This window comes from Lipophrys pholis, assembly GCF_963383615.2.
Source record: "Lipophrys pholis genome assembly, chromosome: 1".
In the NCBI taxonomy this organism is placed as follows: Eukaryota; Metazoa; Chordata; class Actinopteri; order Blenniiformes; family Blenniidae; genus Lipophrys; species Lipophrys pholis.
The window spans coordinates 48194329-48210899 of record NC_137635.1 but is presented as its reverse complement, the minus strand read 5'-3'; the positions used below and the strand labels follow the sequence as shown (position 1 = coordinate 48210899).

At 39.9% G+C, this 16571-nt stretch overlaps 2 protein-coding genes across 2 annotated transcripts; one reads left to right on the top strand and one right to left on the bottom strand.

Moving 5' to 3' along the window:
- Positions 1-1908: 1908 nt before the first annotated feature.
- Positions 1909-7431, top strand: LOC308115603 (serine/threonine-protein kinase NIM1-like). The gene is made up of 4 exons (XM_080473191.1): positions 1909-2272; positions 2390-2665; positions 3448-3716; positions 4675-7431. Exons 1-4 carry the CDS (start codon positions 2038-2040, stop codon positions 5428-5430), a joined length of 1536 nt encoding a protein of 511 aa, XP_080329317.1. The 5' UTR covers positions 1909-2037; the 3' UTR covers positions 5431-7431.
- Positions 7432-9353: 1922 nt separating this feature from the next.
- ccl25a (chemokine (C-C motif) ligand 25a) lies at positions 9354-11142 on the bottom strand. The gene is made up of 5 exons (XM_080469059.1): positions 11084-11142; positions 10559-10644; positions 10217-10334; positions 9997-10117; positions 9354-9907 (listed from the first exon to the last, which is right to left on the bottom strand). Exons 2-5 carry the CDS (start codon positions 10620-10622, stop codon positions 9884-9886), a joined length of 327 nt encoding a protein of 108 aa, XP_080325185.1. The 5' UTR covers positions 10623-10644; positions 11084-11142; the 3' UTR covers positions 9354-9883.
- Between the last annotated feature and the right edge of the window lie 5429 nt (positions 11143-16571).

Below are 16571 nucleotides of genomic sequence, written 5' to 3'. Positions count from 1 at the left end.
GTGTCAGTCTGAGTACCAATTATATTCATTAAATGACTGTTTAACAGAATCTTATAGTCATATAGCACTGGATATATGATTTTTTTTTTTTTTCAGCTATTCTTTTCAAAATTATTAATAGTTTATATAAAAGGTGGACATTATACAGAATTTTTTCTCTTAAACATTGGGTGGGGTTAATGATTGAGATTGATAGTTCTTATGTTTTGCATATATATATATTATATATATGGAACATGAACATCTCGGGGGAGAAAATATTGTCAAAACAAGCTGGCTTTGTATATCCTTTATATCATATAAGAAATTATATTTTACACCATGTAACTGGAGGAACAAAACAAACACGTACATCTATTCAACCTGCTGCTATATATGCTGCATCCATGAATGTATCAAAACAGTACAACATACATGTGTTTCTATGTTGTACGATGTTGACAGTACAACATAATTTCAGTTGATCCAAGTGGTCCACATTTGCATATTTTGACAACGGAAACACGTCATCAAGTCTGTCCTTTATTTATTTGTCACCTCGAGAATGGATCATGAATAATGGAAAAACCTCTACATGATGGCCAAAGATGGCAAGGTCTCAAACGAGTTGGCGTAAATTTTAAAACTGGAAAATGAACAAGATGAGGAGGACGTCATCATTTTCTGAACTCGAAAGCAAAGCTGGGCGTGTTTTTTGTGGAGAAAAGATCACGAAAGTCTGACGCGACCATCGCCATTTTTCTTCAGCCGTTTGATCTAAACCCTTAACATAGTTAATCAAGTGGATCCATATCCCCTCTCATGGTGACCTTGACAGCATTTCATACCATTTATTACTTTGCAGTTGGTCTATAATTGGTTTTTCTATACAGTAGATAGAATCATCTCGAAGTCTCTCTTCCCGCTCCATTAAAGCTTTCCTTACTGGACGGCTTTACTCCGGCGCTACACGTGCTGGGATGATGGGATTACACTGAGTCACTCCGACATGCACAAAGGGTTTATGCGCGATGACTGCTAGACGGTCTCGCCGTCCAGTCTGGGTGGGAGAGAGGTTTGTCGGGTGGCAGACATCGGTGTGTCTGTCTGGTGTCATGGTCAGCGTCTGGGTCACTGCTGGCCGGTCTGATGGAGACACTTATTAACCCTTCGTGTTCAGCCTCCGTCTGAGGCCACGTGAAAGTAAAATCTGAGATACTGGAAAGTCTAAATTTGCAATAATGCTGTGTATGTTTAACAATGAGGAAAGAGAATGTAAAAAATATATTATATATATTTATTTCTCTGAGACTACAGCAATATACACGATATTGCCAAAAGTATTTGCTCGCCTGCCTTAAAATGTGTATGAACTTGAGTGACATCCCATTCTTAAACCAGAGGATTTAAAATAATGCCGGTCCACCCTTTTGAGCTGCAGCAGCTTCAACTCCTCTAAAGTTTTCCACAATGTTTGGGAGTGTATTTATAGGAACGTCTGACACTGGTTAGACACTGCCGAGAAGTCCTGGCTTTCCGCTCTAATTCATCCTAAAGGTGTTCTATCGGGTCGAGGTCAGGACTCTGTGCGGGACAGTCGAACTGGATCATCCAGGTCTTCATGGACGTTTTGATTTGTGCTCTGCTTTGCAGCCAATTCAAGGATTTGGATGGCTGAGCAAATACTTTTGGCAATATAGTGTATAAAAGGCCCTTGCATGTTGCAACCTTGCAGCAGGCAACCGACCCCTCACCAGCACAGTGATGAGATTACCCCTGCAACCTCTATTACGATCAATGTCCTGTTCAAGGACCTGCATCCAGGTGTTCATGTCTCGGTGTTAAAGCAGCTTCTAAAGCTGGTGCCTGTCTGCATGGGAGGAGTCCAGCACGGAGGGATTAACCAGTGTTGTGTTGTCGTCGTGGATTATATGCCGCCGGTGAAAACCGTGCAGCATAACCGAGGAGCGCTGGCGATACGAGGCGAGTCGTACGGCGGCGGCATCTGTACAGACGGCAGATTATCCGAGCAAGAGACAACTCTGAGTGTTATTCCTGATGCCTGCAGGTGGTTTTGAATTCATGCCATGCTCCTTATATTCGGTCACAAGATTCTCCTGCTTCTGTTTTTTCCCGCAAATTTGTTTTCTTGGTAATTGGCCGCCTTCGCTTTTTGTAAAATCGAGAAAAGTACGGAGGCAAAGAGAAAAAAAGAGAAGAAGGATGTATTCAAACAACAGAAACAATCTAGTCAACACCGAGAGGAGTAAGAAGAACATAAAAGGGAAGACATGTGAGTAAACGTTGATTTTATCGACACAATTTAAGACTTTCTGGATTAGATTAAAACCTTTATTCATGGACTGATCATTCCAAGGAATTCTGAAGTATCGTTTCTGTTTTATCTCAGGGGCTCACTTGAGGACAACGCAGCGCCAAGAAGAAATCTTCGCCCTGAACTCGACGCCTGTGGGACAAAACGTGGAGAAAAACGGGAACGTGACAGACGGCGAAGAGGCAACGCAGCGCACGCCGTTCGGGAAGGCCTTGTACGACCTGACTCATTCGGAGAAGGTGATGGACGACCTGACGTTTAGACGCAGAGTGGGGCTTTACGAGCTGCGGGGGGAGATCGGCTCCGGAAACTTCTCCCAGGTTAGGTTGGGAATACATGACCTGACCAAAGGTGAGGATGCTTTGCTTTTGAGTTCCTTGATTTTCACAGCGCCGGCGATCAGGCAGGACACATAGTTTTAGGATTCAAATCATGGTCATGCAGCATTTGTGCAAAGTGTAAATTAGAGGATTTTCTGTTGTTACAATGATTTTAAAGTTAAATGAAAGCATGTCTCAAGCCATAAATCCATGACTGTAATACAGAAAATAGAGAATACACTCACATACACATTATTTTCCTAATCAATTCATTTAGTTTAATTCTGTTAAACTATGTAGGGGAAAACTAATATTTCAACATGCAGGATTATAAGAGTCTTGCATGTCATTATCGCTGCTAATGCTCCTTTCATTTCAAATTCAATGTAAAATTTACATGCAAAACAATTCATGCCGCACGAATCTTGTTAAAATCAAATTAAAAGTGTGTTTTCTGCCCCATCCACATGTTAGATGGAGGCATTCAGCTTTGCATTAACTGTACAGACATCAGGTGGTGCTCGTGGGAGACACCTGAGTCGGCATTTTGCAGGATGTAATTCCAGTCTGGGTCGTTCCAGATGTCAGAAGACATAAGTAATCTCAACAGACAGTAATCCCTGCTGCTGCTCTGAGGCCTCACAGCTCACCCGGCTCTGTGTGTCTCATGACATTCTCGGTTTAATAAAAGGAGTAGATCAAAGTGCAAAGACAGGGAGGGGGATTTAATTTTAGAGGGAATATAAACCAGCCGAGTGTGTCCATTTCTTGTCGCCTCACACTCTATTGCCTGTGTCTGTCTTCGCCCGATAGAGAGAGTGGCTGTCAAAATCCTGGATAAGGTTCGTCTGGACAAGCAGTCGCAGGCTCTTTTTGCCTCCGAGATCTCCTGCATGGAGAGGCTGACTCACCCCAACATAGTGCGCCTGTACGAGGTGGTGGAAACCTTCAAGAGGCTCTACCTGGTGATGGAGTACGCCAGCGGAGGAGAGCTGTTCTCCCGCATCAGCACTAGAGGGCGTCTGTCAGACCTGGAGAGCAAGCTGGTGTTCTCGCAGGTCCTTTCAGCTGTCAGATACATGGTAGGACAACTTTAAAAAAAAAAAAAAAAAAAAAACTTTTACTTTGAGATAAAGATCTGTTTTGGAAGTGGGACATTACAAAAGTTGAACCCAGTTAAAAGCTCCAATTACAAGACAAAGAAAACCCACATTACATGTCAACAAGCATGAGAATAAACATGCCGCATTCCTCTTTTGGCAGAGTTCTAATGATACTACTTGATATGAGCGTTTGAAATTACTCCACGGCTCCGGTACAGAGTTCTTTCTTCTAGTTTGCTCGGAGGTTTACATGATATTCCTTTGAAGACAAATATATAGTATGTAAGTCCAACTCACTAAATTGGGGATGTTTAACTTTGATTATTGTGAGGAATACCAAAATGTAATCCTCAATACCAGAGGATCAAATTGTAACGAAGCTAATCCAGCACAGGAATCTGTGAGAATCATGTATGTTAATTCAATTGAATAAAATATATAATATTTATTCTATGTCTCTAATTGTTTCTAATTCTGTCAAAAAAAATTTGGGGGGGCTGAATAAACCCAGAAATTTGGCATAATTTTGATTGATATCTGCTTAAAATAACAATTTTCCTCACTGGTTTGATAAATAATGTAATTTATTAATATTTGGAAATGAACTGGCTCGCTGGCTGCAAAGTTTCCTCGTGTCTGCACTTGATCAGTGAGTACAGAAATTTCTTAGAAACTTAGCAATGAGTTTTAGAGGAGGATTGTGAACTTTGCATTTTGTTGACAAATTAAAGAAAATAAACTTTAAAATCATCGTAGTAAAGACTGATTTATTTAGAATTGCTACATTTTACATAAAAGTAATTTTAAATTTACCACTTTTAGATGTCGTGCATGTCACACGTTGAATATAATCGGCTAATTTCCTATATTAAATAATAACGTGAAATGTGAGTACACTAATTTAACACTACTTGTTTTGTTTTTGTTCTTCTTCCAGCATGATAATAATATTGTCCACAGGGACCTGAAGGCTGAAAATGTCTTCTACACCAGCACTTACTGCATCAAAGTGGGTGACTTTGGTTTTAGTACATGTTGCTGCCCCAACGACGTCCTCTCTACCTTCTGCGGCTCTCCGCCCTACGCAGCCCCCGAGCTCTTCAAAGAAAAGGGCTACGTCGGTCAGTACGCAGACATTTGGGCGATGGGGATTTTGCTGTACTTCATGGTGACGGCCACCATGCCTTTCAAAGCTACGAACACAGGTAGGCTGAAGTGTTGCATACTACAGGGCTCTTACTCCATCCCTCCGTACGTACCTCCATCCTGCCAGGAGATCATAAAGGGCCTCCTGAGGCCGGTTCCTGTCGACCGCCTCTCCCTGTCACAGACCATGGCCAGCGATTGGATGAGAGGCATTGAATATCCCCAGGCCTACCCGGCCTGTAGACCCACGCCCTCTCATCTGATCGAGCCCGACTATACTCTTACGTCGGAGGAACTAAACGTGAAGGCCGTGCTGGAGGATCTGGGCATCGCCGAGATCCATCTTCTCAACAACAACCTGGACCTGAGGAGTCCCATCACCGGGGCGTATCGGATTCTGCTCCACCGAATCCAGAAAAGGAGATCCGTGGAAGCTGTCGGTTACGTCCAGACCTGCAGCGGAGAGTCCCAGAACAGAGCCAGGAGGAGGGCTGGCTCAGACAGTTTCCTGAACACACACCAAACTGTGGTTTGTATCATCATGTGATGGAGTTTAGCTTTTAAAGTGATCGCGATGATCAATGCATAACTGTGCAATAAGTATTGAACTGTGCACAACAACATTTTCAAGTGAAAAACGTTGAATTTTCTTCACCTTTTTTGGGTGAAAATGCAACTTTCTGAAAACGGCTTCCACGGTTGATTTTTTTCACTCCTTCTTTATGGAAAATGGGCAAGAACCTAACTTTTCTGAAACACTACTACTGCACATGTGCACCATGGCCATAGTAAAGAGTTCTTCTGCACATGCTCAGTCGATTGACAATAACAACAATGTTTCCTCCAGAGTGTCATGACTCCCAGTCCATATTCTTCTGGGACTTGGTAGTTTTATAGTTGACAGTCGCTGTAAGAACAATCCAACTTTGTCGTCTGTCCATACAAATGTCACTGCACTCCCATTGATAGTCTTTATAGCATATCGTTCTCTGTGTGTGTGAGTGGTTTCATCACAAAACAAACAGCACCTACTAGTGGCCCAACATGAAAACTACACAGTCTTTAGCAATTCTGGAGTTTCCGCTTAAACCTCCATCGATTTGAAAAGGTTGCCATGTAAAGGCAAAACTTTTTTGAAAGAAAAACGCTGCATTTTCCCTTGAAATGTTGTCATGTAAACGGAGTCTCGGTAAAACATGCACATGGTTCCATGCATATACCTTTATCTCTGCGAGCCAGATTAGCACGGGGATGCAACTTCGATCTTCATGCATCACTGATGAAAGCCTCAGTTAAACACGGTCAATGTGTATTCACCACACAACAGTATTGTCAAGAGCAGTTGCACTTGTTGGGGGGGGAAAATGGCATTATGTAAGAGCTGTGTTGTTGTCGCATGTGGTTTCCAGAAGTGCAGAACATAGTTTCAAGTTAAAATCTGGCTGTGAAAAGCCGTGTCTCATGGAATCTAATCTGCCGGAACACACACTGTGACCATTCTTGGCAGTCCTTGTTCCACTAAAATAACACCCAGTGTTTTTACAGCATGAGCTGCATCTAAACCAAATGACAAAATGGCTGCGATGGCTGATGTTCCTCTGGGGAAAACATGATCCAACGGTTTACATATTGTTCTTTTGGTGCTGTTGTTCTGTAAGATGACCCTAAGAAGTGCAAAGTCTAATAAAAGCTGGCAGGTTTTATTTATTTATTGATTTTTAACATGCAACAAACAAATGATAGAATGTACTGTAATGAGTGAACAGCACAGTTCAAATTGTTTCTTGACAGTAATATGTGACAAACAAGGGTGGGACGTGTGGATACACAAGCTGACAATCCAGAATATCTGACGAATGTCTGCACAATATTAAGATGTCTTTTTCAGACCAACTATTTATTTGACATGTTTTGTCCGATGATGTAATATTGAGATATCTGTGATGCTGCCATAACTACCTTGCTGCTATCAATCTAGCGTTGAATCCATGCTGTCAGGGTCAGTTTGTAAAAACGTGCATCATGCAACAGCTGAAGGAGACATTTTTGGCACATTTCACTGTATTTTGCACCACAAGACGTCATTACAATCAGCCTTTTAATCAGATTATAGTCATTTAAGTGCTTATTTTTTTCCGAAAATGTAAACATTTTCATCATGTATACTTTGCCACAACAAAGAAAAACTTCAAAATTTGAATTGAAAGGTAATTATGGCCCTTTTTTTTTACCAGTCTGGCCTACTTGAGATGAAATAAGGCTGCATGTTGCCTGTGAACTAGAATGTGTTTTAACTGTAAGTTATAGTTTTATAAATTTTTGTAATAGTTTGTACTGCCAATATTGTAAAATAAAAAAGAGTTTTCTATTTGCACTTTTAACCGAAGGACTAATTGAACCAGTAAAGTCAAAATGTACCTGTGGGCACGTCGGGTACTATTCAATAGATTAACTTCACTGCGAACACTGCTCGGGGCGAAACCAAGTGGCTGTTGTGACCTGTTTTTGCATTAATCTCATGTATCCTGGCAATAAAAATGTCATTTCCAAATGACTTTGTGAAGCGCCCTGTTTTACAAGTGCTTTCACCCCCCCCCCCCCCCCCCCCCAACTTACCTAGCAACCAAAATATATAATCGATCATAATCGTCAAACATTGGCACCAAACAACTTATAAAGATGGCAAAAGATAAAAGATAAAACTGGAATAAAAACCATCTCTCTGACTTCATTAATCTTTTTTTTTTTTTTTAAGGCCCGTATAATGGTTTTCTACCTGTCTCCTTTTCTTTTTGTGTTTAAAGCATTAATTTCCTGTAATGTCAAAGTTAAAAAAGAAAAGGCTGAACTGGCTGCTCATGCTTCTAATTTGCCCTATTTTTTTTTTTCCTGCTCACGTGTCCAAAAAACAAAGAGCACAGCACATTTCTCGGCATTGTTGTATCATAAACAAAAGAGACAAGGCTTTAACTTCAAAACCCTCTGCAATCTACTTTTCCAACCTCTGAAGGTGGTTTAGTAGTATTACTCATGTTGCTTTTGGATGCCCGTCAATGCTTCTCTTGCTATTGATGTCCTAATTATGATAAGGCATTTCTCAGACTATGAATCACTTTTGCCTGTCAGCAAATTTGGCACCATATAAAAACACTTTTGACACGTGTATTTTCTACGTATAAACCTTGATTGCCCTACTTTTTAACTTTAGCAATGATGCTATTAGATCAAGCACATATACAAAAACAAGTTTCTTTCATGAACTAATAATGAAATCGAGTGTATGAGCCCGTGTTGCTCAATCAAGACATATATCTCCAACCAACAGTTTGTAAAAGGTTTGCAAAGACGAAACCTTTTGGAAGTCACCTGTGTCTGAAAGTCATCAATCACGTTAGAAAATGACAAACCGTGTGAGTCACGGGGAGATTTTTATCAGCTGCAAGCCCCGGCAGTTCCTGTGAAGGTCCGTGGAGATGAGAGAGAAGCACAGATCCGAGTCTGCATCCAGCAGTTGTCAGCCCTGGTCTGGTTGTAAATCACTTTTAAAGCTTCTTTCTGTCTTTCTTTCTTTCTTTCTTTCTTTCTTTCTTTCTTTCTGCGCAGTTATTGCACACGGATGTTGAGTTTTGCGATCTGTTTTTTTAATATCAGAATTTGGTGTGTAAAGCTAAAGAAAGACTTCACTGAAATACTGTAAAATAGAATGGAAACAATGACAACTACCGTATTTTGCAACTGAATATGAGCCGCACCCGCAAAATTTAAAGGCCGACCACTGAAGACTATATGTCGCTCGAGTCTGATTTAATAATACCAGATATGATTATGTGTTTGTTTGTATTGTACCATGTTGGCTTCAAAGATTAGCATAATCAGATGCCCACTTACAATTACTCTGTTTTCTATTGTGATAAAGAGCATTTACATTGCGGGAGGAGAGCATTTAAGAGGTTTGATGGAAAATCAGATGAGGTAGGAATGGAACATCTTCATTAAACCGCCAGCAAAGATTTTAGCTGAAGTTAGATATTAAAGTTATTGCTATGATATGTAGTTTTATGTCGATGTGAGCATAACCCCAGACTTTCCAAATTATAGTTTTAGGAAAATGAAAGCTAATTAAAGCTTGAACTCTTTATTATTTAACAAATCCTTAATTGTGTGAAGCTGTCAATCCGTCTGTCTTCATCCAGTGTGAGGGGCGCTGGATCAAATCCCAGCTAACAATGGAGGAAGGCAGGGTGGGCCTGCGGACTATTTAGAACCGATAGTTAATCTGAAACGCTCGTTTTGGAAGAGTACCTACACCCATGGCGAACATGCAAACCGTGCACACTGGACTCGAAGTGGAGACATTCTTACCATGAAATGAGGGTGCAAACCACCACACCAGTAAAAAGCTACAGGAAATGCCTTGTAGGTCCTTGACTGTAATTTTAAACATCAAAAACAATTGTTTTCCATGATTGGAAAGTTTAATTCTTTTATTCGCACAAATGTATGGTAATACACCTCCTAAACAAATATAAGCAAATATTGGCTTTCTCAGAGATCTCAGAAATTAGAAAAGCTTTTTCTTTTCTATTTACACACAAACCAAAAGAATTAACACTTTACAGAAAGATTCACAGAAGAAATATTGACTCCAAATGCTGCATGAAGATGTTATATCAAACACTCCATCACCTATTACGTAATTGAACAGCTTTAACGAAGGCAAGAAGGACACTTTCATGGAAGCGCTCAAAATAGATTTCTATGTGTGGGTCGCCACTCAACTTCAAGGGTCCAAGCCTGAAAAAAAAACAAATGCTTTCTGCTGCAACATTGCACAAGCGTCTGACCCTTAATTCAGTCCAGAGTGAAAGCAAAAGTATTGCCGCAAGATTTCCTTGTTTGTAGACCTCGCTTGCTTTTCTGTAAGACGATATAAAGCAGCCATAAAAGTTCTTTTTGATAAGATTGCGGAGGACGGAGAGATGTTCCTGGAGGTCCCAGGCTCAGTTTACAATATGTGGATAAATCTGTGAAGAACAAAAAAAACCAAAAACATTAAGTATCGCTTCGTTCTTGTTTTTTTTTTAAACCTCAGTGAAACCTCTTCGGTCAATACCTTCTTGTTGGCCCGGGCTTCGCCATTTCTTGCAACCCTCTCGTCAATCCTCGTCATCAGATTGTTCACCCAGTGCTCTCGGGGGTCTGCGCAGAACTGGCGGCCCCTCTTCATGGTGAAGCTGGAGGTCCATTGAAACCAATCAGATTTTCACATTCAGACGTGACAACAGCAAGCGTCTGTTGAGAAGAATTGAAAGCTGCGCTCCGGGAAAACTCACATTACAGCATGAAGGTTGCAGCCTCCATCTGCCGTCTGCCGTCTGTACTCTACTGCGTGCTTCTGAGTCTTGTGGCTCAGTTTTTTCACGTATTTCAGGCAGCAGTCCTCGAAGGAGACTGAAAAGAGCAAAACAGTCCGATGTAGATCAGTGTCGCCATAAGATTTGTGCAACATGTGAAGTATAAGCATAAACCACTGAGACAATAAGGCAATCCGACTGATGTAGCTGAAGCAATCAGGAGACCATTTATCTACACGCACAAAACGATAAAACATCCTAATCCCTTGTTTTTATGTGCGTTAACTTTCTTTAGCGTACGTTTCTCCTCTGACGCCTTACCGTGTGCCAGTGCCAGGCAGAGACCAGAGAGGATGAGCAGGAAGAAAGGTGTGCTGAACCGCATGGTGAAGTCTGAAGTGGCAGCACTAGGGGAAAAACACAAATCATTATCAGCTTTATCGCTCACGGGTCATTATAGCTCGGCTCCTTCCTCATTCACACCTGAAACTTTGGACCCTGAGCTGAAAGGTGTGCTGTTTATATACCTTAAATGGTTTCAATTCAGCTTCTAAAATGAATTACAAACTTTATTTCATTCTTGCATTCCATTTTGACAATAGTTTCTTAAGCAAATCATTTCGTTTCAAATGCTTTGTAATAAAGGTTATTTCAAATGAATGTATATTACTCGAAATGGAAATAAGCTCTGAATCCACCATATTTGCCTAAACATGCGTCTTCATTAAAGTTTAATCCGAAATACTGTAAATTAAAATCCGGAAAAAAGTTCCTGACAAGTATTGAACTAATCAACACAGAATAAAAAGTCATTTAAAGTTTGAAGCACAATGAGAGGTTTCTCACCTCCGTCGATGCAGCTGTTGCTTGAAGTGTTCTGTCGATCTTCTGTCTGTCGACCTGTAGCAACAAGGTTCTCTTATAAAGCATTCGGGCATTCAGCCAGGATCATATTTCAAGAAACGTCACCTACCTTTGTACCTCAGATCATCTTCCTTTTACTCCTTTTTTTTTTTTTTTTTTGCTTCGGCTCATCAATGCAATTCAGTTCCCTTTCTGTCAACCGCTCTCCTTTCTTTTCATTTTTTCAGATGCATCATAAAAAAAAGAAGAAGACATGATTAATGTGTTTGACTCTTTAAATTTTTGTGAATTGACACGATATGTCTGTACATACAGAGGTCTGGAGGGGGCGGATGGTGCACGTGTCTTCATTAACTTTCTCGATACGAATACATTTCATTCCCAACAGATAAATTTCCCTTTTGTCGTTTTGATAGGAGTCTCTGACAAGTTAAAGTGCTTAAGTGCGCTTGCACAGACAATGACATATTGAGAAACACGAGGTCTTTCACAACAGCAGTTGAATGAAGGTGTTTTGTGGTTCCTTATTTACGCAACTTGTTCATGGCTCTTAAACAAATACACTTGATAAGAAAATCTCTTGGCTTCGTAGAAGCTTTAAACACAAATAAAGAATTGGACTTTGGTGTTGAGAGGCAGCTTCAGAAGCAGCTGAACAACGGCAGTGATTGTTCATGTTAAACCTCGAGGCAGATAGTTTGTGTTGATGTGAACCAAGGGGAATCCGGCTTGCTCTATGCTCTGGCTAATGCTACTGTTATATTGGTCGCTCTTTCTGAAAATAATTCATTCATTGAACTTCTAAACTGCCTGATCCGTCTTGGTGTCACGGGGCACTGATGCGGACCCCAGCTGATTATGGGGTGAATGAAGGAGACACCCTGCAGAGACATTCACACATACAGACAATTTAGGCCCTGTTTACACGACAACGTTTCACGTGACAACACCTAATCCGCTAAAAAAAAAGTGGGGGCGTTTACACTGCTGCAGCGGACACAGAGACAACGCTGTAGTTAGTATGCCGGGCCACTGGAGGGCGCTGTTGCTTGATTTTGTAATGAAACTACACAGACGTGTGCAGAGAACAACACACTATAAACGTGAAGAAAATGGAGAGCACCCGACATCCGCGTGGACTGATGACACATCGGATGATATCAGGGGTGAGTCTCAGCTATTAAACTACTGATATGGACGATAAAACTAGAATATGGACCGCGGATCGTACCACTATGCGGCCGCCATGTTTGTTTACAACTGAATCAGCAGGAGGGCGGGTGAGAGATGTGCATGCGCAGTAACAGGCTCTCTAGCCTCCATCAGTCTCCGCAGGAGGGATTTGCGCCGTGAAAGAATCTTTCTAGCTTGGGAGCCGGAATAAAAACTTTGCGGCTACAGTGCGGACCCCCCAAAAGTGAAGAAAGTTTTGCGGATACACTCTAATTCATTGTCGTTCAAACGGGGCCTTAGAGCCACTGCTCAGGCCCCGTTTACACATCTCAGTGTGCCAATTTTTCGTTTTAGCATTTTTCTGTTTCAGAAAAGTTTCGCGTTTATGCAGCAATGTCTTGAAAATTAAATCTGTTTGCATTGAAACGCTGAAAATGATGCCGTTTTCATGTTGGGCCACCAGCAGGTGCTGTTGTTGAGTGTTTTTCGAAAAGTTCCACCTTGGGAGGCATTTTCAAAAAGTGTGAGTGGCTCCAAATTCTGTCGTTGTGTATATGGACAACCAAAGTACTCCTGAAGTTTTGTATTTTCACTTGGAAACGTTGTTGTGTGTGGTGATCAATTCACAACAAGTGTTTCATCTTCCTTTCAAAATCAGTTTTAACTTTCCTTCGTCATATTAATGTCTTGTGTTCATTTTAATCTTTTTTTTTAAATTTGTTTTAAATTACTTTTTTGTGTTGTTTAGTTCTCTTCTTAAAGTTATTTCTAAATTATACTTATTTTTGTCTCTTTGCTTATGAAGAGCTGTATAAATAAAGGTTGACTGATTTATTGGCATGAACTAAGTCAAATATGCAGTTAACACATACATTGCGTCTTAAAAGAATTTAATCTACTAAATACTGTCCAGCTGGCTCAATGATCAGGCGATAAAGCCTTTATGACTTGATTAAACCTTCGCGTACTCCTTGTTGGGTATTTCCACGCTATTATAAAGTAAATGAGCAACAGCATTACTGTCACCTTTATACTCTAAATCTTTATCTGGTCATCTCAGTATATGTGGTGTTCATGTTTCATACAACATGACAAAGTTAAATGTTAAAAAAAATTTTAATGTACCAAACTGTATGATATTGCTGATATAGGTTTGTGATGAAGACAAGTTAAAGATGGTGGACCTGGTCCTTGTTATCCATTGAAGCTCAAAAACCTTTTCATGGCTTTTTAACTGGCTGAGAACTTTTAATTTACATAAAATCTACATTAAATTAAGCATACACTGTTTTATTGTTTCTCAAAAAAAAAAAAAAGCCGGTCTATAGGATTTTCATAATGAAGTGGTAAAAGGTCATATATTAATTTAGCAATTTGTAAGTATTTGGGTTTTCAAATCTTTGTACATGTTTGATTAAACAACTACAATTGGCTGGATACATAAATATTGTGACTTAATTCAGTCTTTTCAAGCGATTATAATTAATCATCTCCTGTTATTGTTTAGGGAAATAATAATTAATTGCCCTAAATCATTGTGTTCAGTCTGTTTTATTCATTCATCCAGAAAGACTGTAACATAGCTTTTACTGTAGGATTTAGGTGACCTATCAGCTGCCCTAAGGACCCCTGAAGTTCATAGTTCAAGTTCAGATTCAGGCAATAATAACTTTAGACACTGTATACAAGATAGGAAATTACATCCTCTGAGCAGTTTATCACTGACTATATTACAGAGTATGATAAAAAAAAACTATATATTTTGAAAATGGTGACAGTTCTGATTATTTAATTGGCATTTGTTTCAGCACTTTGTTGTGTGTGTGTGTGGGTGTACTTTGATTAACTATACATGTATGTCAAAAAAAAAACAACTCTCATGCTGAATGTACGACATACATGTGGCTATAACATAAATAAGCAAATATTATGTAATTTACTCTGTTAATATATGACGCTCTTTATTCCAGATTCTGTGACTCTGTCTTAACTTCTTTGCTCCCTATAGTCTCGTTAAAGATCTTTGTTCCTGTTTGTGATCAGTAAAAACCATACCAGAGCAAATATATGTGCTTACAAGCACTTCAACTGTTTGTGCAATATGGAGCTGCTGCGACGACCAAATTCCTTCATGTGGGATTAATAAAGTGAAATCAAGAGTCAAGATCTTTTTTTTGTCTCAAGCATTATTATACATGTATACATGTATACCACAATAATATACAAGCAGTGAAATGTTTTTGATCTTATCTTATTGCTCTCCATAGATATGTGTAACTTATCTCCAAATGACGAACAAGCTATTCCCACAGTGCGTGAAGAACAGGAAGTCGGTTAATAATTGATATTCATTGGTTTTCAAAGACATAACATGTGTGGCCAGTCCCTTTGTCTCTGGGTCAATTCAGTTCAGCTGGCTTAACAATTAAAGTTATGAAGGATCTATTTATCCACTTTCAAAGTAGATGGAAAACACAAAGTCTGTCATTTATGAACGACTCGTGAAGATCACAACAATCCATGAATTTCCGATTTATTTGAGTCAAATGAGGGGAGGGTGTAGGGAGACTAATCACAATATAAATCTCCATTTTAAATGTAATAAGGTCAGTAATGTAATCCCTTGCCAGTAGTGTCATAGGATGTTTGAGCCAATGTCACAGTAACATTTTGCTAATAATCTAATAGACAAGCATTTAAAAAGGTCTTTCAAAATATAAAAACTGCTTTTAATATTGTAATAATGCATAAAAGCTTCTCTTTTTTCAGGTTTTATGCAGTTTGCTTGTTAGAATAGGTAAACTGGATAGTAGTTGTTATATTTTTTGATTGAGGATAAATATTAAGTCACTTTCTCTCAATTTTGGTTATGAAAATTAGTGTACTATTTAATTACATTCTTGGCAAGTTATTACATTATTGGGTAAGATTTATTGCAACAAAGACAAAGTGACCTGAAACATTCAGCCTGCGATCCACTTTTAGTCCTGACCCATAGTTTGGGGGAACATATCTGTTGCACATTGATATGACAATATGACTTGAAGCTTTCCTTAAAAATAAAAACCTACTTTGACTTGATGTATGTAAGACACAACTTCAGCTCATTTATACAGGAACCTCGAGCTGTTTGCCCCCTTATGGCTCTAATTAAACCCACAAGGTGAAAATACATCAAGGATATTTACTTTCACTTTTTATCCTTCCCAGAGAAGCCTGATGAAGGCGCCACAGTGGTTCAGGGTCAGATGTGACTTCTTGCTTCATCTACATGCACCGAAGCTGTGAGCATAGCATATCCACACAAAGCTTCCCCGAAAGCAGGCCGCCTTGTTGCATTCATGAGGATTATTTTTAACACTGGGTGACAGATACTAATGAGTCCTGAGTGCCTCGGTGGACATCTGATAGCACTGCGCTCTGTTTATACTCTCTACTTGTTCTCACATCAGCTTTGCTGAAGTCCAGTGAGGCGTTTCATTGGACCACTCTCTGTTTTCTTTGCCCGCAGGACATTGCAGCTCACTTTGGATATTTACAACTTCTCAACAGCACAATTAGATTGCAATAAGAAAAAGGCCAAAAAAATAAATCAATGCAAGGCCTACCTATTGCACCACCCGGGCTCCAAATTACCTCTAAATTAGCTCATATACATTTTGTTTGCTCTGATTTATCCACCGATTCCGTCAATGTGTTGGGAAGTGTTCGCTGTGACTGCTTCCTGCTGGCCGCGTGGGATGAATCACATACATGAAGTGAACATTTGTTGGCAAAACATCCTGTAACTTCTTGAGATTAAAAAAAATGAAAAGATTTTGGCTTTGTTGATCTCTATTCCTGGTTGTGACTGAGTATTTTGGGGAGGAGAAAAAAAAAAGAAAAAGAAGCCGCCCTGATGGATTAATGACAGTGAGCATTTGACAGAAGATGATGGTCCACTGCCAAGGGAACTTGGACTCGATCCGTGCAGTGATACACTCTGTTGTCTTCAACATGCCTTTCAGATCATCTGATATGCTGTTTTTTTTATCCCTTCATCAAAACACGCCGGAGAGGCCATTCATCAGAAGTCTATCTTTGGCACACGGTGGAAGAAAGTTAGAGCCCTCTCACACGCTGTGGACTGAAGAAGGAGTCAGCATTCACTTCTGTTGCAACCATTCGTTTGTAAACTGCAGCTTAACTGAAAAACAAAAAACGAAAGGAAAACGATCGAATCAGAAATTACTGAGCAGCAATTGTCATAATTCATTTTTATAGGAAACTGAATCATGAGATTTGGCATTTGTGCATG

What these genes read in the sequence shown, in the direction of transcription:
- ccl25a (XM_080469059.1), bottom strand. Translation starts at nt 10,622, where the DNA reads ATGCGGTTCAGCACACCTTTCTTCCTGCTCATCCTCTCTGGTCTCTGC. An exon ending in TGCAACCTTCATGCTGTAAT is followed by an intron (nt 10,118 to 10,216) that starts GTGAGTTTTCCC and finishes ATGGACCTCCAG; the next exon opens with CTTCACCATGAAGAGGGGCC. An exon ending in AAGCCCGGGCCAACAAGAAG is followed by an intron (nt 9,908 to 9,996) that starts GTATTGACCGAA and finishes TGTTCTTCACAG; the next exon opens with ATTTATCCACATATTGTAAA.
- LOC308115603 (XM_080473191.1), top strand. Translation starts at nt 2,038, where the DNA reads ATGCCTGCAGGTGGTTTTGAATTCATGCCATGCTCCTTATATTCGGTC. An exon ending in GAACATAAAAGGGAAGACAT is followed by an intron (nt 2,273 to 2,389) that starts GTGAGTAAACGT and finishes GTTTTATCTCAG; the next exon opens with GGGCTCACTTGAGGACAACG. An exon ending in TTTCAGCTGTCAGATACATG is followed by an intron (nt 3,717 to 4,674) that starts GTAGGACAACTT and finishes TTCTTCTTCCAG; the next exon opens with CATGATAATAATATTGTCCA.